Source organism: Drosophila subpulchrella, unplaced genomic scaffold (genome assembly GCF_014743375.2).
Source record: "Drosophila subpulchrella strain 33 F10 #4 breed RU33 unplaced genomic scaffold, RU_Dsub_v1.1 Primary Assembly Seq358, whole genome shotgun sequence".
In the NCBI taxonomy this organism is placed as follows: Eukaryota; Metazoa; Arthropoda; class Insecta; order Diptera; family Drosophilidae; genus Drosophila; species Drosophila subpulchrella.
This window is the reverse complement of record NW_023665580.1, coordinates 633,786-651,678: the sequence shown is the minus strand read 5'-3', so window position 1 is coordinate 651,678 and position 17,893 is coordinate 633,786. Positions and strand designations below refer to the sequence as shown.

The 17,893-nt window shown below is 39.9% G+C and overlaps 1 protein-coding gene across 1 annotated transcript in view; it reads left to right on the top strand.

The window, feature by feature from the left end:
• The window catches only part of LOC119561517 (histone H4-like), a 51,161-nt gene extending 36,661 nt beyond the window's left edge, over positions 1–14,500 (top strand). The window contains exon 2 of the mRNA XM_037875168.1: positions 14,230–14,500. Within this exon, the coding sequence (XP_037731096.1) occupies positions 14,230–14,500 (271 nt within the window). The remainder of the gene's footprint in view (positions 1–14,229) is intronic.
• Positions 14,501–17,893: the final 3,393 nt, after the last annotated feature.

Genomic DNA, 17,893 nt, shown 5'->3' with positions numbered 1-17,893 from the left:
GTAGCGTGCCGAATACATAAATTTAATATAGTTTATTAATTTTATCGAATGTTGTATCATTTTTCGTCACAATTGTTGATATCAGAAATTTTTGTTAAAGGAAAGTTCGCCACTACTTTTTACCTCGTTAAGAGGTGTTTTTGTTTGATATCAGAAGTTTTTTATTGCACAAGAGTTTAAGTATCCCAATACCATGACTAGGAGTCGTCCCCATGAATATTAAACTTTTTAATAACAAGTTTTATCGCTTCAATTACATATTTTAATAGCACAAGTTTTGAATCCAAGGGCTGTATAGTTTCAGATTCCAAGAGAAACCTGTCGTTTCTTATATTTCCCGCCGAACTAGCGGGTTTTTCCAAAGTGGTAGAACAAATAGATCAAGTTTCCTATTTCAATTAGCTTAATGCAAGTAAAGGACCCTAAAACCATAACAGATTTTCCGTTTGAAAAAATTTAATAAGATTATTTTTCATCAAATTGGTTTTTTTCTTGTTTATTCCAATAAGTATAAAATACTTCGTATACGGAGCTGAAACTTTTTAATAACAAGTTTTATCGCTTTAATTACCTATTTTAATAGCACAAGTTTGGAATCTCAAGGGCTGTATAGTTTCAGATTCCAAGAGAAACCTGTCGTTTCTGATATTTCTCGCCGAACTAGCGGGTTTTTCCAAAGTGGTAGAACAAATAGATCAAGTTTCCTTTTTCAATTAGCCTCATGAAAGTAAAGGACCCAAAAACCATAACAGATTTTCCGTTTGAAAAAATCTAATATGAATATTTTTCATCAAATTGTTTTTTTTCCTGTTTATTCCAATAGGTATGAAATATTTCGTATACGAAGCTGAAACGAGTTGCACTTTTTTATCGCTTAATATCTTCCAAACGGTAATTTTTAGGGCAAAAAATGTTATAAATCAAAAGTTGAGGAATCTCAAGGGCTACATGATTTAAAATTTATAAAGGAATCGTTCGACTCAATTTTGAGAAAATAGTCAAAAAGTGGTTTTAAAAAATAAATCTGGCTTTTTTTGGATTTTCCGCTAAACTAGCGTGTTTTTCCAAAAGTCGTAGAACAAACGTTTTCTAATTCAAGCTACTTTATACACTCATAAGGTTTCCAAAACCCTAAAACTAAAATGGGATGCATACAAACCCACAAACAAAGGGACAACCATTTTCATTTTGGGAAGAAGAAGAAAATCTTGTTTTTTGAATTACTCTTGAACGGGACATCGTATTTCAAATGAGGTGTCATTCGACGCGTATTCTCAGTATGAATAAAACTAGCTAAACAGTAGGGGGCTTTTATCCCCACCGTATCCAGCAGATCCAATTTTCTAAATTTTTACTTTTACACTTTCACCGCTTTTTCTCATAAACAAATCTATATTTCGAAAGTCTTGGGATGCAATCTTCTAAGTTTTTGCGATACCTTTCGATTGGTGTATCACTCGTTACGATCGGACTATAATGGCAGATTTTCAATTCTGCGGCTATATATAGTAGTTGTCTTCGCACGCTCTCTTGCGCGCTTCGCCACTACGTGTACTGCCGTCCACAGTGACAAGTCTAAATTTTTGTTTAACTGAAGCATCTTTCTTTTTTGGTACTATCCACAATGGACTGCAATAAGGTGATTGGCTGTGCCTAATTATTCCTTGCTTTAACATATCCTGTATTTGAGACTCAACTGCTTTTTCAAATGAAAAGGATACCCATACGGTTTTTTATAAATTGGATTTTCATGATGAGTTTTTATTTCATGCTTAGCAACATTCGAAAAGGTCAAATATTGAATGCATTTATATTGGTTAATTAATTTTAATAATTTAATTTTTTCTTCTTCATTTAAGTGTTCTAAACAATAATTTTTTCCCTCTGCTAATTCATTTTGAACAGCATAATTTATTTCATCAGTATAATTTTTAGATTTTAGCAATGCCTCAAAATCATTTATTTGTGTTGGATTTTTCAAACTAATGTTTTTGTGCATAAAAATGCGCCCACCAATAGTAGTGCAATTATTTAAATAATCAATATTTGCCTGGTTTGCCTCTAGTAACTTTCGTCCTAGTAGTATGTCATAATTGGAAGAAAAGTCGTGAATATAAAATATTTGTTCTTGAGTAAATAAACTATTAGGTGCAACTTTTACAAATTTATTTAGTTCATAATGAGTTCCTGTATTTCAGAGTTTGCTTTTTTGTAATTTTATCTATTATTGATTTTAGAGGAGTATCCGATGATTGCGTTATTGTATTAGACAATTTGGCTTGAAGATGATTTGTTCTAATGTCTAAGGGTGGTATGTTCGATTCTAAGTGTAAGTTGATGACGGGTGTTGAGCAGAAGGCTCCTAGTGCAGAACAGATTGCATTGTTGAGAAGGGTTTGGATCGGTTTGATTTGCGATTTTGAAGCTAGACCATAAAATGGTAAGCCATAGTCTATATTTGACAAACATAGACTTCTGACTATTTGGACTAAGGTCAGTGGCTGGCAGTTATATTTATCATTTGAGAGGCATTTTATAATATTAATTGAATTTGTTAAGGATTTTGCTAGTTTATTTATATGGGGTTGCCATTTGTATTTTGTGTCGAATGATAAGCCTAGCATTGTTAGTTCCGCTACTGTGCATATAGAGTTTGTTACTGTAGAAAGTTGGCAGACACAGTTTTGTTTTCTGCAGATGTGTATATGCTTGCATTTATATAGGGATAACGACGCTCCGGATAAGTTGCACCAGTTACTGATGTCCTCGAATAGACTATTTAAGTTTATTGTTGGGTTTTTCTGTTTCTTTAGGTCAACTATAATGTTGTAGTCGTCTGCAAATGCTGTAAAGTTAAGGTTCTTGTGTTTACTTATTGTGTCTGATAGGCTGTTATATGCAATGAGAAAAAGTATTATAGATAGGGGGGATCCCTGCGGTATTCCATTGTGAAGTGGTTGAATTAGTAACTGACTGTGGTTGACTTTAATTCTAATTTTTCGACTTGTCATAAATTGGGTTACGTATTTGATTAGCCTTGGTCCACAGCCCCACTTAATCAATTGGTTTTTTATCGTGTGCAGTCCTACTTTCTCAAATGCTTTTTCAAAGTCGAGAGATATAATTGAGGCGTGTCTTTTTTCTGAGAGGGCCTTGTTGATCAGAGTCTACATATAGTACACAATCTGTCACAGATTTCCCCTTTTTGAACCCAACTTGACGACTGTTCAGAAGTTTGTTGGAAGTAACAAACCACCAGAGCCGATGATTTTATCAAGAGTTTTTGAGATACATGGGTTAAGGGAAATGGGTCTGTATGATTCAATAATGGTTTCGTCTTTGGCAGGTTTATGAATTGGGACTATTGTACTTATTTTAAAGGCCTGAGGTATAAAAGATTTTAGGAGAGAGTTGAAAAAGTTTGTTATTCTAATTTTAACTGGTTTTGCCGTTTGCTGTATCATTGTTTAATTGATCTTGTCGTTCCCGGGAGTGTTTCCTTTTAGACTGTTCAAAGCTACAGAAAATTCAAGGTAGTCAATGTCTTGTTCCATGAAGTCAGCTGTTCTTTTAGGTGGTTCGTCGTTGTTTTGTCTGTATGCGTTGCGTTTTGCGTCTAAAAAAGCTTGTGAAAAGCTGTGATCATCGGATTGAGATGACCAATGTTTGGAAAAAACTGTAGCAATATCTTCTGGATTTGAGACTATTGTGTTGAGATTGTTGTTCTGAATACAATGTATGTGTGTGGATTTGTGAATTCCTCAGAATTGTCTAATTTTACTCAAGATCATGTCTGGCTTTGAGTCAGTTGAAATACTGGTTGATAGTGCGTGAATACTACCGTTTGTGCTAAGCCGAATTTCTCGTCTGAGCTGGGCATTAGTTTTTTTTAAAATGTATTAGGTTGGTCAGGGACATTTCCTTATTGAATGCTCTCCAGGCTCGGTTTTTGGTGACTTTTAAGTCGTCTAGGTTTTTATTCCACCACGGGACGTTATATTGACTTTTTGAAGGTTGGGTTTGGGGAATACTATAATAGGCGCTGTTTAATATTATTTTGTTTATGTTGCTCTGTTCTTTGTTTGTGTTAGTTGATACTGGAATTTGGTTATTAAAGCGGTTGGTAAGACTTTCGAATTTATTCCAGTTGGCTCTTTTAGTTATAAACCTTTTTGTGTAGTTAAATGTTTGGTTTTCTTGGGCAAAAATGTTTATTATTATGGGAAAATGGTCACTACCCTGCGGAGTGTCCATGATATTAAAATCGCAGTGAATTTTGAGGTTCGGAGTGCAAAAGGCAAGGTCTATGTGGGTGTTAGAATTGTGTATGGAGAAATGTGTAGGCTGGCCGTTGTTTAATATGATGTAGTTGTTGCTGTGAATGTAATCTCCGAGGATTCTACCCCTGCGATTGCTTTTGGGAGATTCCCAGAGGCTATTCCATCCATTAAAGTCTCCTGTGATCAGTGTAGGTGTTGTTAGGTAGGGTATCGTGGTTTCTATATCTGTCTTGGTAAATTTTTGTGAAGGTGGTATGTATGCTGAAAAGATATTAAGTTTTTTTTGGGATTGTATTTCCAATCCAATGGTTTCGACAGCTTGTCCTACAGGGATTTGCTTATGCTGAACTGATTTATGGATCAGTAGAGCAACTCCACCTTTGGCTGAAGCCGCAGTTAAAGATTTTAAAGTTAACTGGGATTGGGAATTGTTGAAAGAGTGTTATGTGGCTTTCTTGATGGGAAATAATTTTGGGTTTATGGAGTTTTAAGAGTATTAGTAGTTCGTTATAATTATTTAATGTTCCATTGTAATACAGTAAGTGCCATATTTATCCGTTCATATTCCATTGTAGTATGTTAAACGACATTGTAAAGTGATAAATAGAATTTAAGAGGCTAGGTTAGTTGTATTCTTAATTTAGATTTTCTTAACTTTAGATCGGGTTTGTATTGGACTTTTAGAGCCGTCGTTTTTTAGTATTCTTTTTTCTGTTTTGGTTAAGTTTTTTGGGTATACTAGGCAATTAGGATTCGACTTATTATTGGGATTTTTTTCCGAACTGATAGAGCTGGTGGACATTTCGTCGTCGTCGTCGTATGTGATAATTTTCCGTTGGTTGCTTGTTGATGGTTGCTCCAGGGTTGTTGATGGTGAAGGTTCGGTTAAATTTTGTTATACTTTTTGTTCTAGACTTGCTTGGATTTGTGTAGATTTGGCAACTGTTGAATATAAAGAGTCGTCGTGCTGATGTCTCTGCTTGTAGATGGACCATGCTTTTCGGTTGTCAACTTTTTGTAACGTTTGTATCGCTTGTACTTCCTGGTGAGTTATAAAGACTGGACATTTCCTGTCCCTTGGAATGTGATTGGTGTTAGGGTATTTATTTTCTAGGCAATTTATACAGCATGGGGTTTCTTGGCATTCTTCTCCTGTCATAGCGTCGGTATGGATTTTGCGGCTGCACTTAAGGCATGATCCTTCTCTTTTGCAGAACTTTGCAATGTGTCCAATACGCATACAGTTCATGCAACGCATTGGCTGAGGGATGTATGGTCGAACGTTTATTTTGTTGATGGTTTCTGGTAGGGTGAGCAGTGAGTATGTAAGTATTATGAGGCCCGTTTCGCTGGTTACACCAAAGCTTGCCCTTTTTGTAATTTTGTGGACTTCAATTACTTTTTGGGACTTTAAGTTCTCTAATATTTCAGCCTCTTCGATGCCTCTCAAGTCGTTGCAGTATATAACTCCTTTGCAGGAATTAAGTGATCTGTGTTCTGACACTTGAATTGGTATGTTGCCAGGCATTGTGGTAAGTTTAATGAGTTTTTCCGCTTGTAGATTGTTCTTCGTTTTGATCAGAAGGTTTCCGTCTCTAGTTTTTTTGCATTCTGCGACTTCTCCACCTACGGCAGAGTCAATAGTCTTCTTGATCAAAAACGGTGAGGTGTTGCTAAATGTTTCGCTGTCCGATCTGGTGATAACGAGGTACTTCCCGTCTTATGCGGGGGGCCTCTTCCAGGGGGGGTCCAGCATTTTTAGTTTTTTGGCGACTTAAGCTGCACTTTTTGATTGACGAGCATATGTCGGGTTGTCTTTCGATAAGATAAGCGATCTATTAATAGATTTACGAGTGGGTTCACTTCGGGTACTTGAAGGTTTTTACTTGATCTATCACAAGAAAAGCACAACCGTTCGTATCGATTGTCGAAATTGAACTGGTCCCTGAATTAAATTTCTTCGAAACTCTTGGTAACTTCCCCTATTTTGATCAAAATTATTTCTGTTATTCGATTGGAACCTATAATTTTGTGGAACCATTCTTTGGGGTTGATTGGGGTGTAGTTGAATTAAAAGAGCTGGACCAGGATTAAATTGTTGGGTGTTGTAAAAATTAGTGTAAGGGTAGGGGTTACGTGTATAATTTGTTTGCTGTTGCTTTTGAATTTTATTAACATGGATGTTATAATGTTTTAAATTTTCATTTTCTTCGTATAGCCCTTCTTGCTGAGCCGCTTGTTTCATTTTAAGTACTGTTGAAATATCGCTTCTTGCTAATGTCATAAAAATTCTGTCAGGTAATTTTCGTTGTATTAGGTTCTTTGTAGTCCTAAACATTGCTTCTGTGTACAATATTAATTCATTTGGATTTCCCTCAAGTTCTAATTTGTTGCTTATAACTAACTGCTTAAGCTCGATCTCATTACAAACTTTTCCTAGATTACCTTGAAAATTAGAATTGTATAATCGCCTTAATAGTTCCTCCACAGGGGTTTGCGTTTTGTACTCGTCGATTAGGGCTGCTCTAAGATCTGGCCAGTTGTTGACTTGTAGAACTTGCAGAATCCTCTGGGCATCACCGGTGATTTGAAGTTCAATTGCTCCAAATATAACGCTTGTCTGTCGATCATTGGTTGTAGGATACAGACGCAATAGGTAGTTAACTCTTCTGACAAAGGTTCCTAGGGTAGATGGATCTCCTTCAAACGTTGGAATATGCCGGATCTGGGACAAGAGCTGAGTTAAGTTTGCTCCGTCAATAGATTGGGTGCCACACCAATTTGTGGTTGCCCTTGAGCTGGTGGTTGTTGGTCCATTTTGATGTGTTTAATTAAATTCCTCTCAACTTTATTACTGACCGAATTGAATTTATTCAGTAGTCGATTGAAATTTAATTTATTATATTTTTTCAGTGCCTTTAATTTGCACTTAGGTTCTTTTGCGGATCTCTTAGTTGCACTTCCGAGCTAGTTGAATAAATTGCTTAGTTGTGGGCAATTCCATGCGCTGATCTGGATATCCTAGTAGTTTAGAAATATCCTTTTAATTGATCAGTAAGATTTCGACTTTTTATTTCGCAAGGATATTTTTTAAAGAGATCCTACCGACTGCGTCATTTACAAGATTCGTTCTTCGCCCGAATAAAAAATCAGGATATTTTTTATATTTGTTGGTTATTCTTTATTAGAACGTTGGAAAAAGACTAATTGTATGTTACAGAATTGGTTAGAATGAAACCTCGGTTTGCGTCTTAGAATTTACTGTTAGTGCATTAGGTGACGCAATCGCAAGTGGATGATGCGATCGACACTTCTTTGTTTATGTTTACATATTTCGGTCTTATTAGATTTTGCGATCTTATTGCATTTTTACGTTTATGGAATTACGTCATTGTTGACGTTCGGACTTAATCAATTTTCTTTGTTTGTTTGCATTGCGGAATCTCAAGCTTCTGTATCGTTTTTAATCAAAGCCGAAATTGGCGATTCTGTTTATTTGTGAACGGTTTCGTTCTTTGAACTGGTGGCCGTTGAGAAATCGCAGTGCAGATACGTCACTATATATATGTAGGAATGTAAATGATTTACGGCTATGCCGTACTTACGAACTCTCCAACGAAGTCAGCAGGCCTGATGACGATGTATATATGTCATGCTATGTCGTAAGCACACACGCAAGTATAATGGCTAAATAGGAATCTTCAATTAAATAAGAAACTTGTATTTAAAATATTTAGAATAAGAAAATTAAAATACAATCGCTTTAGCGATACAAAAACAAGTTGGCAGTCCCGGCCAAAATTAACTGGAAGTCAGAATTGGAACTCAAGTTCCAATTGGGACGCTGCACCTGCTTCCGCGGTCTTGCCCTAATTACGCCGAATCGGCGCCGGTGCGATTCTCGCCCGAACTGCAACGTGATCCGACTCGTAGATCGTGGTGCGGACTTGGTAAGGCCAAATCCTGACGCGGGTTGACGGCGGCGAACCTTGAAGCCGCTTATGGTTTGACTATGATGAAATTAATCCAGGTGTGACAAGGATGAAAGATTCCTTTCACGCGGTGTGCGGTACGAGAATCTCAAATGGCGATTCTGGCCTGGCGCTAGGAAAACGTATGGTTCCGCTAATGAACCGCTGCACGCGGCACCTGCTCCTTGCTGTGCGCAGAGGGAGGACTGTGAAACTTCCGTCAATTCCGAGAATTCGTACGTGTCTCTGGTCACTGCTGTTTTCCGGGAATTACGATTAGATTCTTTCAATATATTGTCCCTATTATCTTACCACCAATATTGGGAGTGATAACAGGTCGTACTGGTCAAAATTCTAAGAATTTCACACGCGGATGTATGTATGCGGGCGGGTTTGAAAATTGTAACACTTTACGCAGGGAACGAACCGATCTCGGGAGAAGCTTACGACAAAGAGGAGGAAATCATGGCGTCCAGAGTGGAAGTAGGATGCGCAAAATCCCCAAAATCCATAAAAATGATATTTTTGTTATTCGGGCGAGGATTGGATCCCTGCTAAGCTGAAGGGTTGCATCTGGGCTATTTATGTTAATTACCATGGATAATGTCCTAACTAGGAATGCCAACTTGGCCGAATATACTGACTCCCACAACCACAGTTTTGATTTTTAGTCCCTGTGACTAACATTAAAAACTGAAAAAGGAGTCAGGAGGGATCACCAGATGTCCTTGGCATGAAACTTATTAGAACATATAATGATTGACCAAGTTTCTCCTTAACTCGCGCTTTTATTCCGACTGGGGCTAGCTTTGCGTTGAAATTGTTGGCAGCGTTGCTCAGCGCAAAATTCCGTTTTGTCACCTCTTAACCTTCTTCGAACGATCTAGGCCTCGTACGTAGGTTATATGTGCGCTGGTTCGTCTCATAAGCTTTGCTCAGATGTTTATGGATGCTTGCACAAATTTTCTGACACTCGTCAGTCCTTGAAAGGTCGACATCACCTTCGGCGAGTAAATCCAACTTGCGCAACAATTGCTTTTCCTTAGCTGGCGATAAAAGATAAAACCTTTGTTTGATTGGTTTCGCGGTAAATGTGTCAATGTTGTGTTCTATCAATCTGGTCAAACCTAGGCCCTCACTTTCGAATGATGGAACGAAGTCGATTACCTTTTTCAGCTTTGATTTCTGTGCCTTCGATAAACAGGTGTGTTAAGGGTCGTCTTCGGGTTTGCATTCAATTTCGTTAGCTGAAAACGAATGTTGGATGGAAATGCCAAAAGTTTCCCAGAAATCCATGCCGCATATCACGCTGTGTTGAATATAGGATACTATTAAGAATTTAAATTTTGAATCTATAGAGTTGTACGTCAAGGGAATGGAGATTGTGCCAGCCACAGAGTGTGATTGACCGTCTGCAGTACGGACTACTTGAATTTGTTATACAGCTTGTTAGATATTATTTGTTAGGCAAGCTTTCCACCAATGACACTTTTGTTGGCTCCGCTGTCTAAGAGAGCTGAATATTCGAGACCGAATATCTCCACCATTGTGAAAGACCGAATGTCATTCTTTTTGTTTATGATTGATGAGATAATGCAACGGTTAAAAGCTCGTTTGCGCATCCAGAATTAGAACGACGTTTGTAAGCGAAGATAGAATTGACACTAACAGGTTTCAGCCTTCGTTTAAGATACTCTAGCAAGCACAGGTGATATGGATTGAATGCTTTAGTAGTCGGTACATCAGGCTTGGAAGTACTTAGAATATCCGAGGCTAACAGCGGACATTCATTTTGCGAATGTCCTGCTTGGAGTTTTCCGATACCGATTTACATTTTGCACAATTTGGTTTATATACATCGGGTATGCCGCAACCGTAACAGAAAATACGGCGAGGTTTTAGACAATCATGGAACCTGTGACCTGTTTTATCACAGTTCCAAGATATGAATTTGTCTGCCGACTTAATTGCGCAGACTTCGCCCTCGACATCGGCTTCGTCTTCGGACTGATCTTCAGAATCGTATTCGTGAAGAATTGTGTTGACAAACCGTTTGGTTACATTAGGGCGTTGAATTGGCTTTGACCGAGTGCTACGATAAAATTCTTCGTGGCGGTGACACGCCTTACGCAAAGCTTTCAAAGAAGGGGTGTCAACATGTAGTAACTCATGTTTAAAGTCTGGCTCCAGATTGTGGCGCACTTCGCTGGCTAGCTCACTAACATCCATGGGCTCTCGGATGGAATTAGCTATGATAAGCATTGCGTCAAGAAAGTCATCAAAACTTTCGTTTGAACCCTGCTTACGACGACGCATGGCACTTTTTATTTCACGGTCTGATCTGAGTAGTGAGACAGTTTATACGGTATATAAAATCCTCAACTGCAATGTCGTCAGCTGACCCACTGAATTTGATTCGCCAGTTGGAAATCACATTTGAAATTCTGTCAGGACGATCCAAAGAAAGATCGCTGCGATCGTTTCGCACATCTGGAGAGTTCCTAACTCGCTGACTGTTTTGACCCTGATTATTCTGGAAATCGACTTGTCCTGAATTGTTACGAAATTCATTCTGCGTATTGTTATCTACAAACGTAGACCTATTCAATTGGCTAAGCATCTGAGTCATTTTTTCTGTGATTGTATCTGTCATGGTTACTTGAAATGTTCTCTGGTTCTCCAATATGCTTTTTTGAAATGCTCGCATTTGATTCGCAAGACTTTGCGAATGGAATGCGATAGCATCATAAAAATGAGAGGGGCTTATCCGCAGGAGTAATGTAGCAGCAGGTTGATTTTTGTTCGATAGGTACTAATTATTAACTGAAAATGTTTGCAGAATTAATTATATAAAAATGGTATTTTGAGGTCTAACCAATCAAAAGAGGGACTAGCCGAATCTTTTCAGCTAGAACACATCTCGATTTTAATTGAATAGAAGGTGTGGCTTGAAAACTGAAAACCTGGTGAAGAACTTACTTTAAATAAGAACTAAAATTCCGAAGTGTCAAATAATCAAAATGAAATGTGTTTAACTATAATGTCCGAGTATGACCGAACTGATAGAAAACCATGTAACAAAAGTATAACATTTCTGCAGGTATGGCTCCGAATCTATCCAGAGTACCATCAAATCCAAGTCAAAAATGAAGTACCAACTGAAACTACAATTATACAAAAATGGATGGATTGAAATATTTTCGGGAAGCTCGGCTGTCAAACGACAGATGCCTGATCAGGCATCGGGCTTGCCCCATTGTTGGGCGCCATTTGATTCTGTAACGAACACACTCTATGAGCGTTGTCCACCCTAACACCTCTGTCTACGCTTTGACCGGCCTGCTCAGGGAGATGGGTGTGGGTTTGTGTTAAGATGAAACAAGAGTGTCACAGAACTAACAATAGTAGACGGAGAGACGGTAACGATAAGGATTTTAACCCAACGGCTAAGATTCGGAGACTGTACCTATCGAAGACGGAGGCCCAGATGTTATTTGCCACCTTCTATACCCACCCTACCTGTGAAGTCTCATTAGACTCCACCCTTAAAACAACCGCTGCGCTACATCCTCTAAGGTGCCCTCAAAAGATCACAAATTAATTCATCTTAAATTTCATTTAATAAGGCAAATACGATAATATGGTTCATGGTTCTTAATACTACAAATCCTAACACTAAAACCTTAGGTTAGGTAAGGATGGGGCGGCTGTCCGACTATGGTCCGACACACTTAGACCTCTATGGGTCCATTGTGATACCGCATGATCTCGTTTTTCCTTCTCTGTCTTCCACCCGGAAGATTTTATAAAGGCACTTATGTTTTTGAGATTAATCTCCGATATTTCGGTAAGACCGTCGATAAAGGGACTTCTTAAGTGTTTCAGTCTGAGTCTGCATAGGGCTGGGCAGAAGCAGAGAAGGTGTTCTACCGTTTCCTCTTCTTCCTCATCCCTGCAGCTTCTGCAGAAATCATTTTGCGGGGCTTTTAGCCTGCCGGCATGTGCACCAACAAGCCAGTGGCCTGTAAGAGCTCGAATCAACATGCCACACTGTGTGCGGCTGAGCTAGAGAAATTCCGAGGTTTTTTTGTTGTTTATCACAGGCCATGCCTGGTGAGAGATTCGACACTGTGGTGCGTTTTGCCAATGGGTGTTGGCTAGTTTGTTAAAGTATTTTTTTATATTTAGCTTGCAGGTTGCCATGGGCATACCGACATTCTCCTTTCCTGGGAGGAGAGGCTTGATGGTACCCTGCCTGGCTAACTCGTCCGCTATGCCTACGATGTCCCGGTGACTTGCAACCAATATTAGGCTGATAGTAAACTGATTAGCCATCTCGTGGAGAGATCTGCGACAGTCTGTTTTTGTACGGGAGTTGGTGTTTGTCGAGTAGATCGATTTAATAGCCGCTTGGCTGTCACTATATTAGTTTAGGTGTCATCTTTGGAGGGTTAAGTTCCCTAAACAGGTTAGTGCATCTTTTATAGCGTGGACCTCCGCCTGAAAGACGCTAAAGTGGTCCGGGAGCCTGAATGACTTCCTGATATCTAATTGTTCGGAGTATACACCTCAGCCAACGTGTCCTTCTAATTTGGAGCCATCTGTATAAAAACAGATTGAGTTCGTCGTGCCCGGTCGGCTCTGCTCCCATTCCTCTCTATCTGGAATCAGGGCCTCAAAGAGTGTATGACTATATTCAATGAATTTGCATAGATACGTTATCTTCGGAATAGATTTATCATGCTGAAGAATTTTAGCATGGCCACAAAATTGGGCTTTCCACTGCCCTGTGTCCCTCAGTCGAATAGCTGCCGATTTAGCCCTTTCCATGCCTGCTAAGTCCAGGCTAGGTAGGTTCAAGATCGCATTCAGCGCTTCATTCGGGGTGGTTCGAAGGGCTCCACTAATTAGTCTGACCATGATCCGTTGCGTTCTGAAGATAGTCCAAAGGCGCGGCTGTCTTAGAGAGTATTTTTTTGAGCCTTGCGGCATCAGTTGTTTTTTCCATGTCAGAGCAGAAGGTCTGCATGCAGTTCGTTTTGCTCTTCTAATGGCCTTTTTGTAAGAGGCTAGTTCATACTTGTAGTTCTACCAGTGTCCTCATTTCCAGCCTTTGCTCTGTTGAACAGGCATCGGCAGTTGGTTCTGAGGATTGATAGTTGTTGGGTCCACCAGGGGGGTTTTTTCCTTCCCCTTGGTTTCCCTGTGGGGCATGCAACTTTGAAACCTTAAAACTAAGCGTTCTTCACGCCAAACGACTTTCTATATGATCGTATGTCAGTACAAGAATATCAAATAGGAAAAGAAATGGATATTTAGTTTGCGTTAAATTATTACGAACTGACTACATATTTTATCGTTATGTGGTAAACTTATTCAAAAATTACAGAAAAGCACTCAGGCGGATTACGTTAAATGATATAAGGGTAACCGATTCTTGTTTAATATTTATCAACCCACGAATGTGGAAAAATTACATGTATATATGAATATGAATATGAATGAATATATATATGTAGGAATGTAAACGATTTACGGCTATGCCGTACTTACGAACTCTCCAAGGAAGTCAGCAGGCCTGATGACGATGTATATATGTCATACTATGTCGTAAGAACACACGCAAGTATAATGGCTAAATAGGAATCTTAAATTAAATTGGAAACTTGTATTTAAAATATTTAGAATAAGAAAATTAAAATACAATCGCTTTAGCGATACAAAAACAAGTTGGCAGTCCCGGCCAAAATTAACTGGAAATCAGAATTGAAACTCAAATTCCAATTGGGATGCTGCACCTGCTTCCGCGGTCTTGCCCGAATTACGCTTAATCAGCACCGGTGCGATTCTCGCCCAAACTGCAACGTGATCCGACTAGTAGATCGTGGTGCGGACTTGGTAAGGTCAAAACCTCACGCGGGCTGACGGCGGCGATCCTTGAAGCCGCTTATGGTTTGACTATGATTAAATTAATCCAGGTGTGGCAAGGATGAAAGATTCCTTTCACGCGGTGTGCGGTACGAGAATCTCAAATGGCGATTCTGGCCTGGCGCTAGGGAAACGTATGGTTCCGGTAATGAACTGCTGCACGCGGCACCTGCTCCTTGCTGTGCGCACAGGGAGGACTGTGAAACTTCCGTCAATTCCGAGAATTCACACGTGTCTCTGGTCACTGCTGATTTCCGGGAATTACGATTAGATTCTTTCAATATATTGTCCCAATTATTTTACCACCAATATTGGGAGTGATAACAGGTCGTACTGGTCAAAACTCTAAGAATTTCACACGCGGATGTATGTATGCGGGCGGGTTTGAAAATTGTAACACTTTACGCAGGGAACGAACCGATCTCGGGAAAAGCTTGCGACAAAGAGGAGGAAATCATGGCGTCTAGAGTGGATGTAGGATGCGCAGAATCTCCAAAATCCATCAAAATGGTATTTTTGGTATTCGGGCGAGGATCGGATCCTTGCTAAACTGAAGGGTTGCATCTGGGCTATTTATGTTAATTACCATGGGTAATGTCCTAACTAGGAATGCCAACTTAGCCGAATACACTGACTCCCACAAGCTGTAGACCAGCAATTTGTGCATGCTCCTACTGGAATAATGGCTTGGCGCCGTGTTTTGGGGTCCATTTCCTGGAAACGGCAACATGTTCTAAGATGATGTGGTCCTAGGTGTCAAATCTTACAGCCCCTTCGTTGTGAACTGACTGATGGCGGAGTGTTTATGTCGGTTGAGCGCTTATCGTCTCCAGCATGCAAACGCGCCGCTCAATAAACTTCAGGTCACACCTTAACATTGGAATTGCTTCCGCTGAATTTTCCAGTGCAGCTAGAGACTGCTGGTTTAGTTTGCTTCTGATAATAAAACACAGGATTGGATCGCAGGATTTGGTGCTGACATCGAGGATTTAAAGAGTACTCATTGAGTTTTTGATAGTGTCATATAAGGCCCTTAGTTGGCGCAAGGAGCCGTCTATAGGCTTATGGTCAATAATATTTGCTATGGCGGCGAATACTAGTATTTTTCCGTTCTGGTACCAGGCCTTCAATCGCAACCAGGTGTCGTCATAGCCACCCTGTGAGAAGGCTGTGTCTGTCAAAACGTTCCTCGCTTCACCACGAAGCGAAGTGAAGAATATGTAGTTTTTGACTGGTCGAATTGGTTTATTATGTACCGATTCCACAAAGAGATCATGGAACCGTGGCCAGTCTAGAGCGTCATTGAAGCGTCGTTTTGTCGAAGCAGGTTCATTTCGTATTCCTCGTATAACGTGTGGAATTGGGCTAGCTCTGCTTCTGCCAGAGCTGCTACACCAGGTGTGCTATCCAGCTCGTCGTGGACTTGCCTCAGTAGCGCCCAATGGAGGTCCAGGTGCCTTTGTAGGGCTGGGGTGACCGTTAGAGCATTAGAGGCTAATGTTAATGATGATTCCAATTCGTTGCATCTTCTCTGCAACTGATTTAGCTTACCGGAATAATAGCCGTCTCGGTGGCTTCGTTCGACCGAATCCTTGCCATAATTCTTTATGAGCTGTTGGATCTGTACTTGTAGCTCATTTTGGTTGTCTAGTAATCGATTGTATAAATCGATTCTTGTGTGACTTGTTTCCTCTATGAATGGAGTAGACATATTGTGTGCCCTGGAAACGAAGAATCCTGTGAAGCCGGATAAAGCTGTGTGTCCTGTGAAGCTGGATGAAGCTGTGAATCCTGTGAAGCTGGATTAAGCTGACGAACCTATGACGCTGGATCAAGAAGCGTATCCTGTGAAGCTGAATGAAGCTGTGAACCCTGTGAAGCTGGAGTAAGCTGAGTATCCTGTGAAGCTGGATGAGCTATGGTTTCCAGGGCGGGTGGATGTAGTGAACTTAACGGGTCTTCTCACCAGTCAGAGGTTCAGCTTTTGGTGGAAAAAGGGGTTTCCCGAGTGTGATCCTTTGTTGGTAAGGGATCACGTCGGGATCACCAATGTTTGTGCTTAACCGAAGTAGACACTCACAATACGATCGCGCCGCGGCAATGGTAACGATGGTTACTGCCATAGCGGACCAAAGGCGATGCTGGAGCTGCGCTGAGGTTGAGCTAACGTAGGTTAGCTGCTAGTTGAGATATTATAGGATTACGAGCTCTATTCCCGGAGGTGGAAAGAAGAACTGCGGAGTTATCAACGCAACTTATAACTACGCGGTTCTACTTTCCTCATCAAATAACAGATAGTAACCATCTATAACAACTAATAAGCAACTACTAAACAAGTACTGAACAACTGCTAAACAAGTAGTAAGCATCAAATCACAGCTAAATAAAACGTGTAACAACTGTACCAAGTATAAAAGCCCCAACCACCATCATGAATCCGGAAAACCAGATGAATTACCAGATGATAATTAAAGATGATAATTAAAGATCAGATGATAATTAAAGATCAATAAATTTAATAAAAAGACACTGCTATCGAAGACAAGGATGCCTGAAAATGTAAGATCACAACCCTCAAAGAGGAGCGCAAAACAACAAAGGATGGAGAATCAATTGCTCTCGAGTTGAAGGAACACATCCTGTACATGCCAGAAAGGTACACCTAATATCAACAATGAAATAGTTGATGGAAAGTTTAATATTCGTAAAAGTAATGACAATTTATATTTAGAAATAGGTCCATAATCATTAAAAGGAATGAGATTTTAATAATATAACAATAAATACACTTTTTTAAATATGTTCACGTCAAAAGGGCGTTTAATTTCAGGAGGCAGTGTCGAGCGGCAGTTTTATCCAGATGTCTACATCTCGCGCGCTCGCACTGCCGTCCGCTCTCCCTCTCCATCTCTCCCCTAAGTCTCCGCTCTGCTAGGGAGCGCTTAAGTTAAGTTAGGCTTAGGCAGTTCATGTTTCAAAGTGTACTAATAAACACCTACGCTCGTCGCGTAAAAACCCCAAAAGTACTCCCGTGTTTTTTGGGTACCATTCAGTCTTGGGGCTTCAACTATTTTGATCGATCAAGCCGCACCGCCCCAACATTTTGGTCCTTCGAGCCGGATTTCAAAATCTTTGGATTTTCCTCTCCTGGAGTTTTCTTTGATTTTGTCCCAGCATATATATTGTCTAAATCCAAAAGTGATTAATCCGACGCAACGGCATTTAATATATGTATTTCGATTCCGTTACTTGTGCCCGACATTATTCCAGTTTCCTTTGCCCACAATTGTACACTTGAAACAATTCCAGAAGATATTTCAGTGCTACTATTCAACAAAAATATTTCTCAAATATATTTTCAATTCCAATTGTGTGTAAAATATAACTCAGCCACAGTAAAAAATTCCCGATCATAAAGATTGTCCTTAAGATTTGCACTCTTTATTATACCCGTTACTCGTAGAGTAAAAGGGTATACTAGATTCGTCGGAAAGTATGTAACAGGCAAAAGGAAGCGTTTCGGACCCCATAAAGTATATATATTCTTGATCAGGATCACTAGCCGAGTCGATCTAGCCATGTCCGTCTGTCCGTCGGTCCGTCTGTCAGTCTGTCTGTCCGTCCGGATGAACGCTGAGATCTCGGAAACTATGAGAGCTAGGCTATTGAGATTTGGCGTGCAGATTCCTGAGCTTCTTACGCAGCGCAAATTTG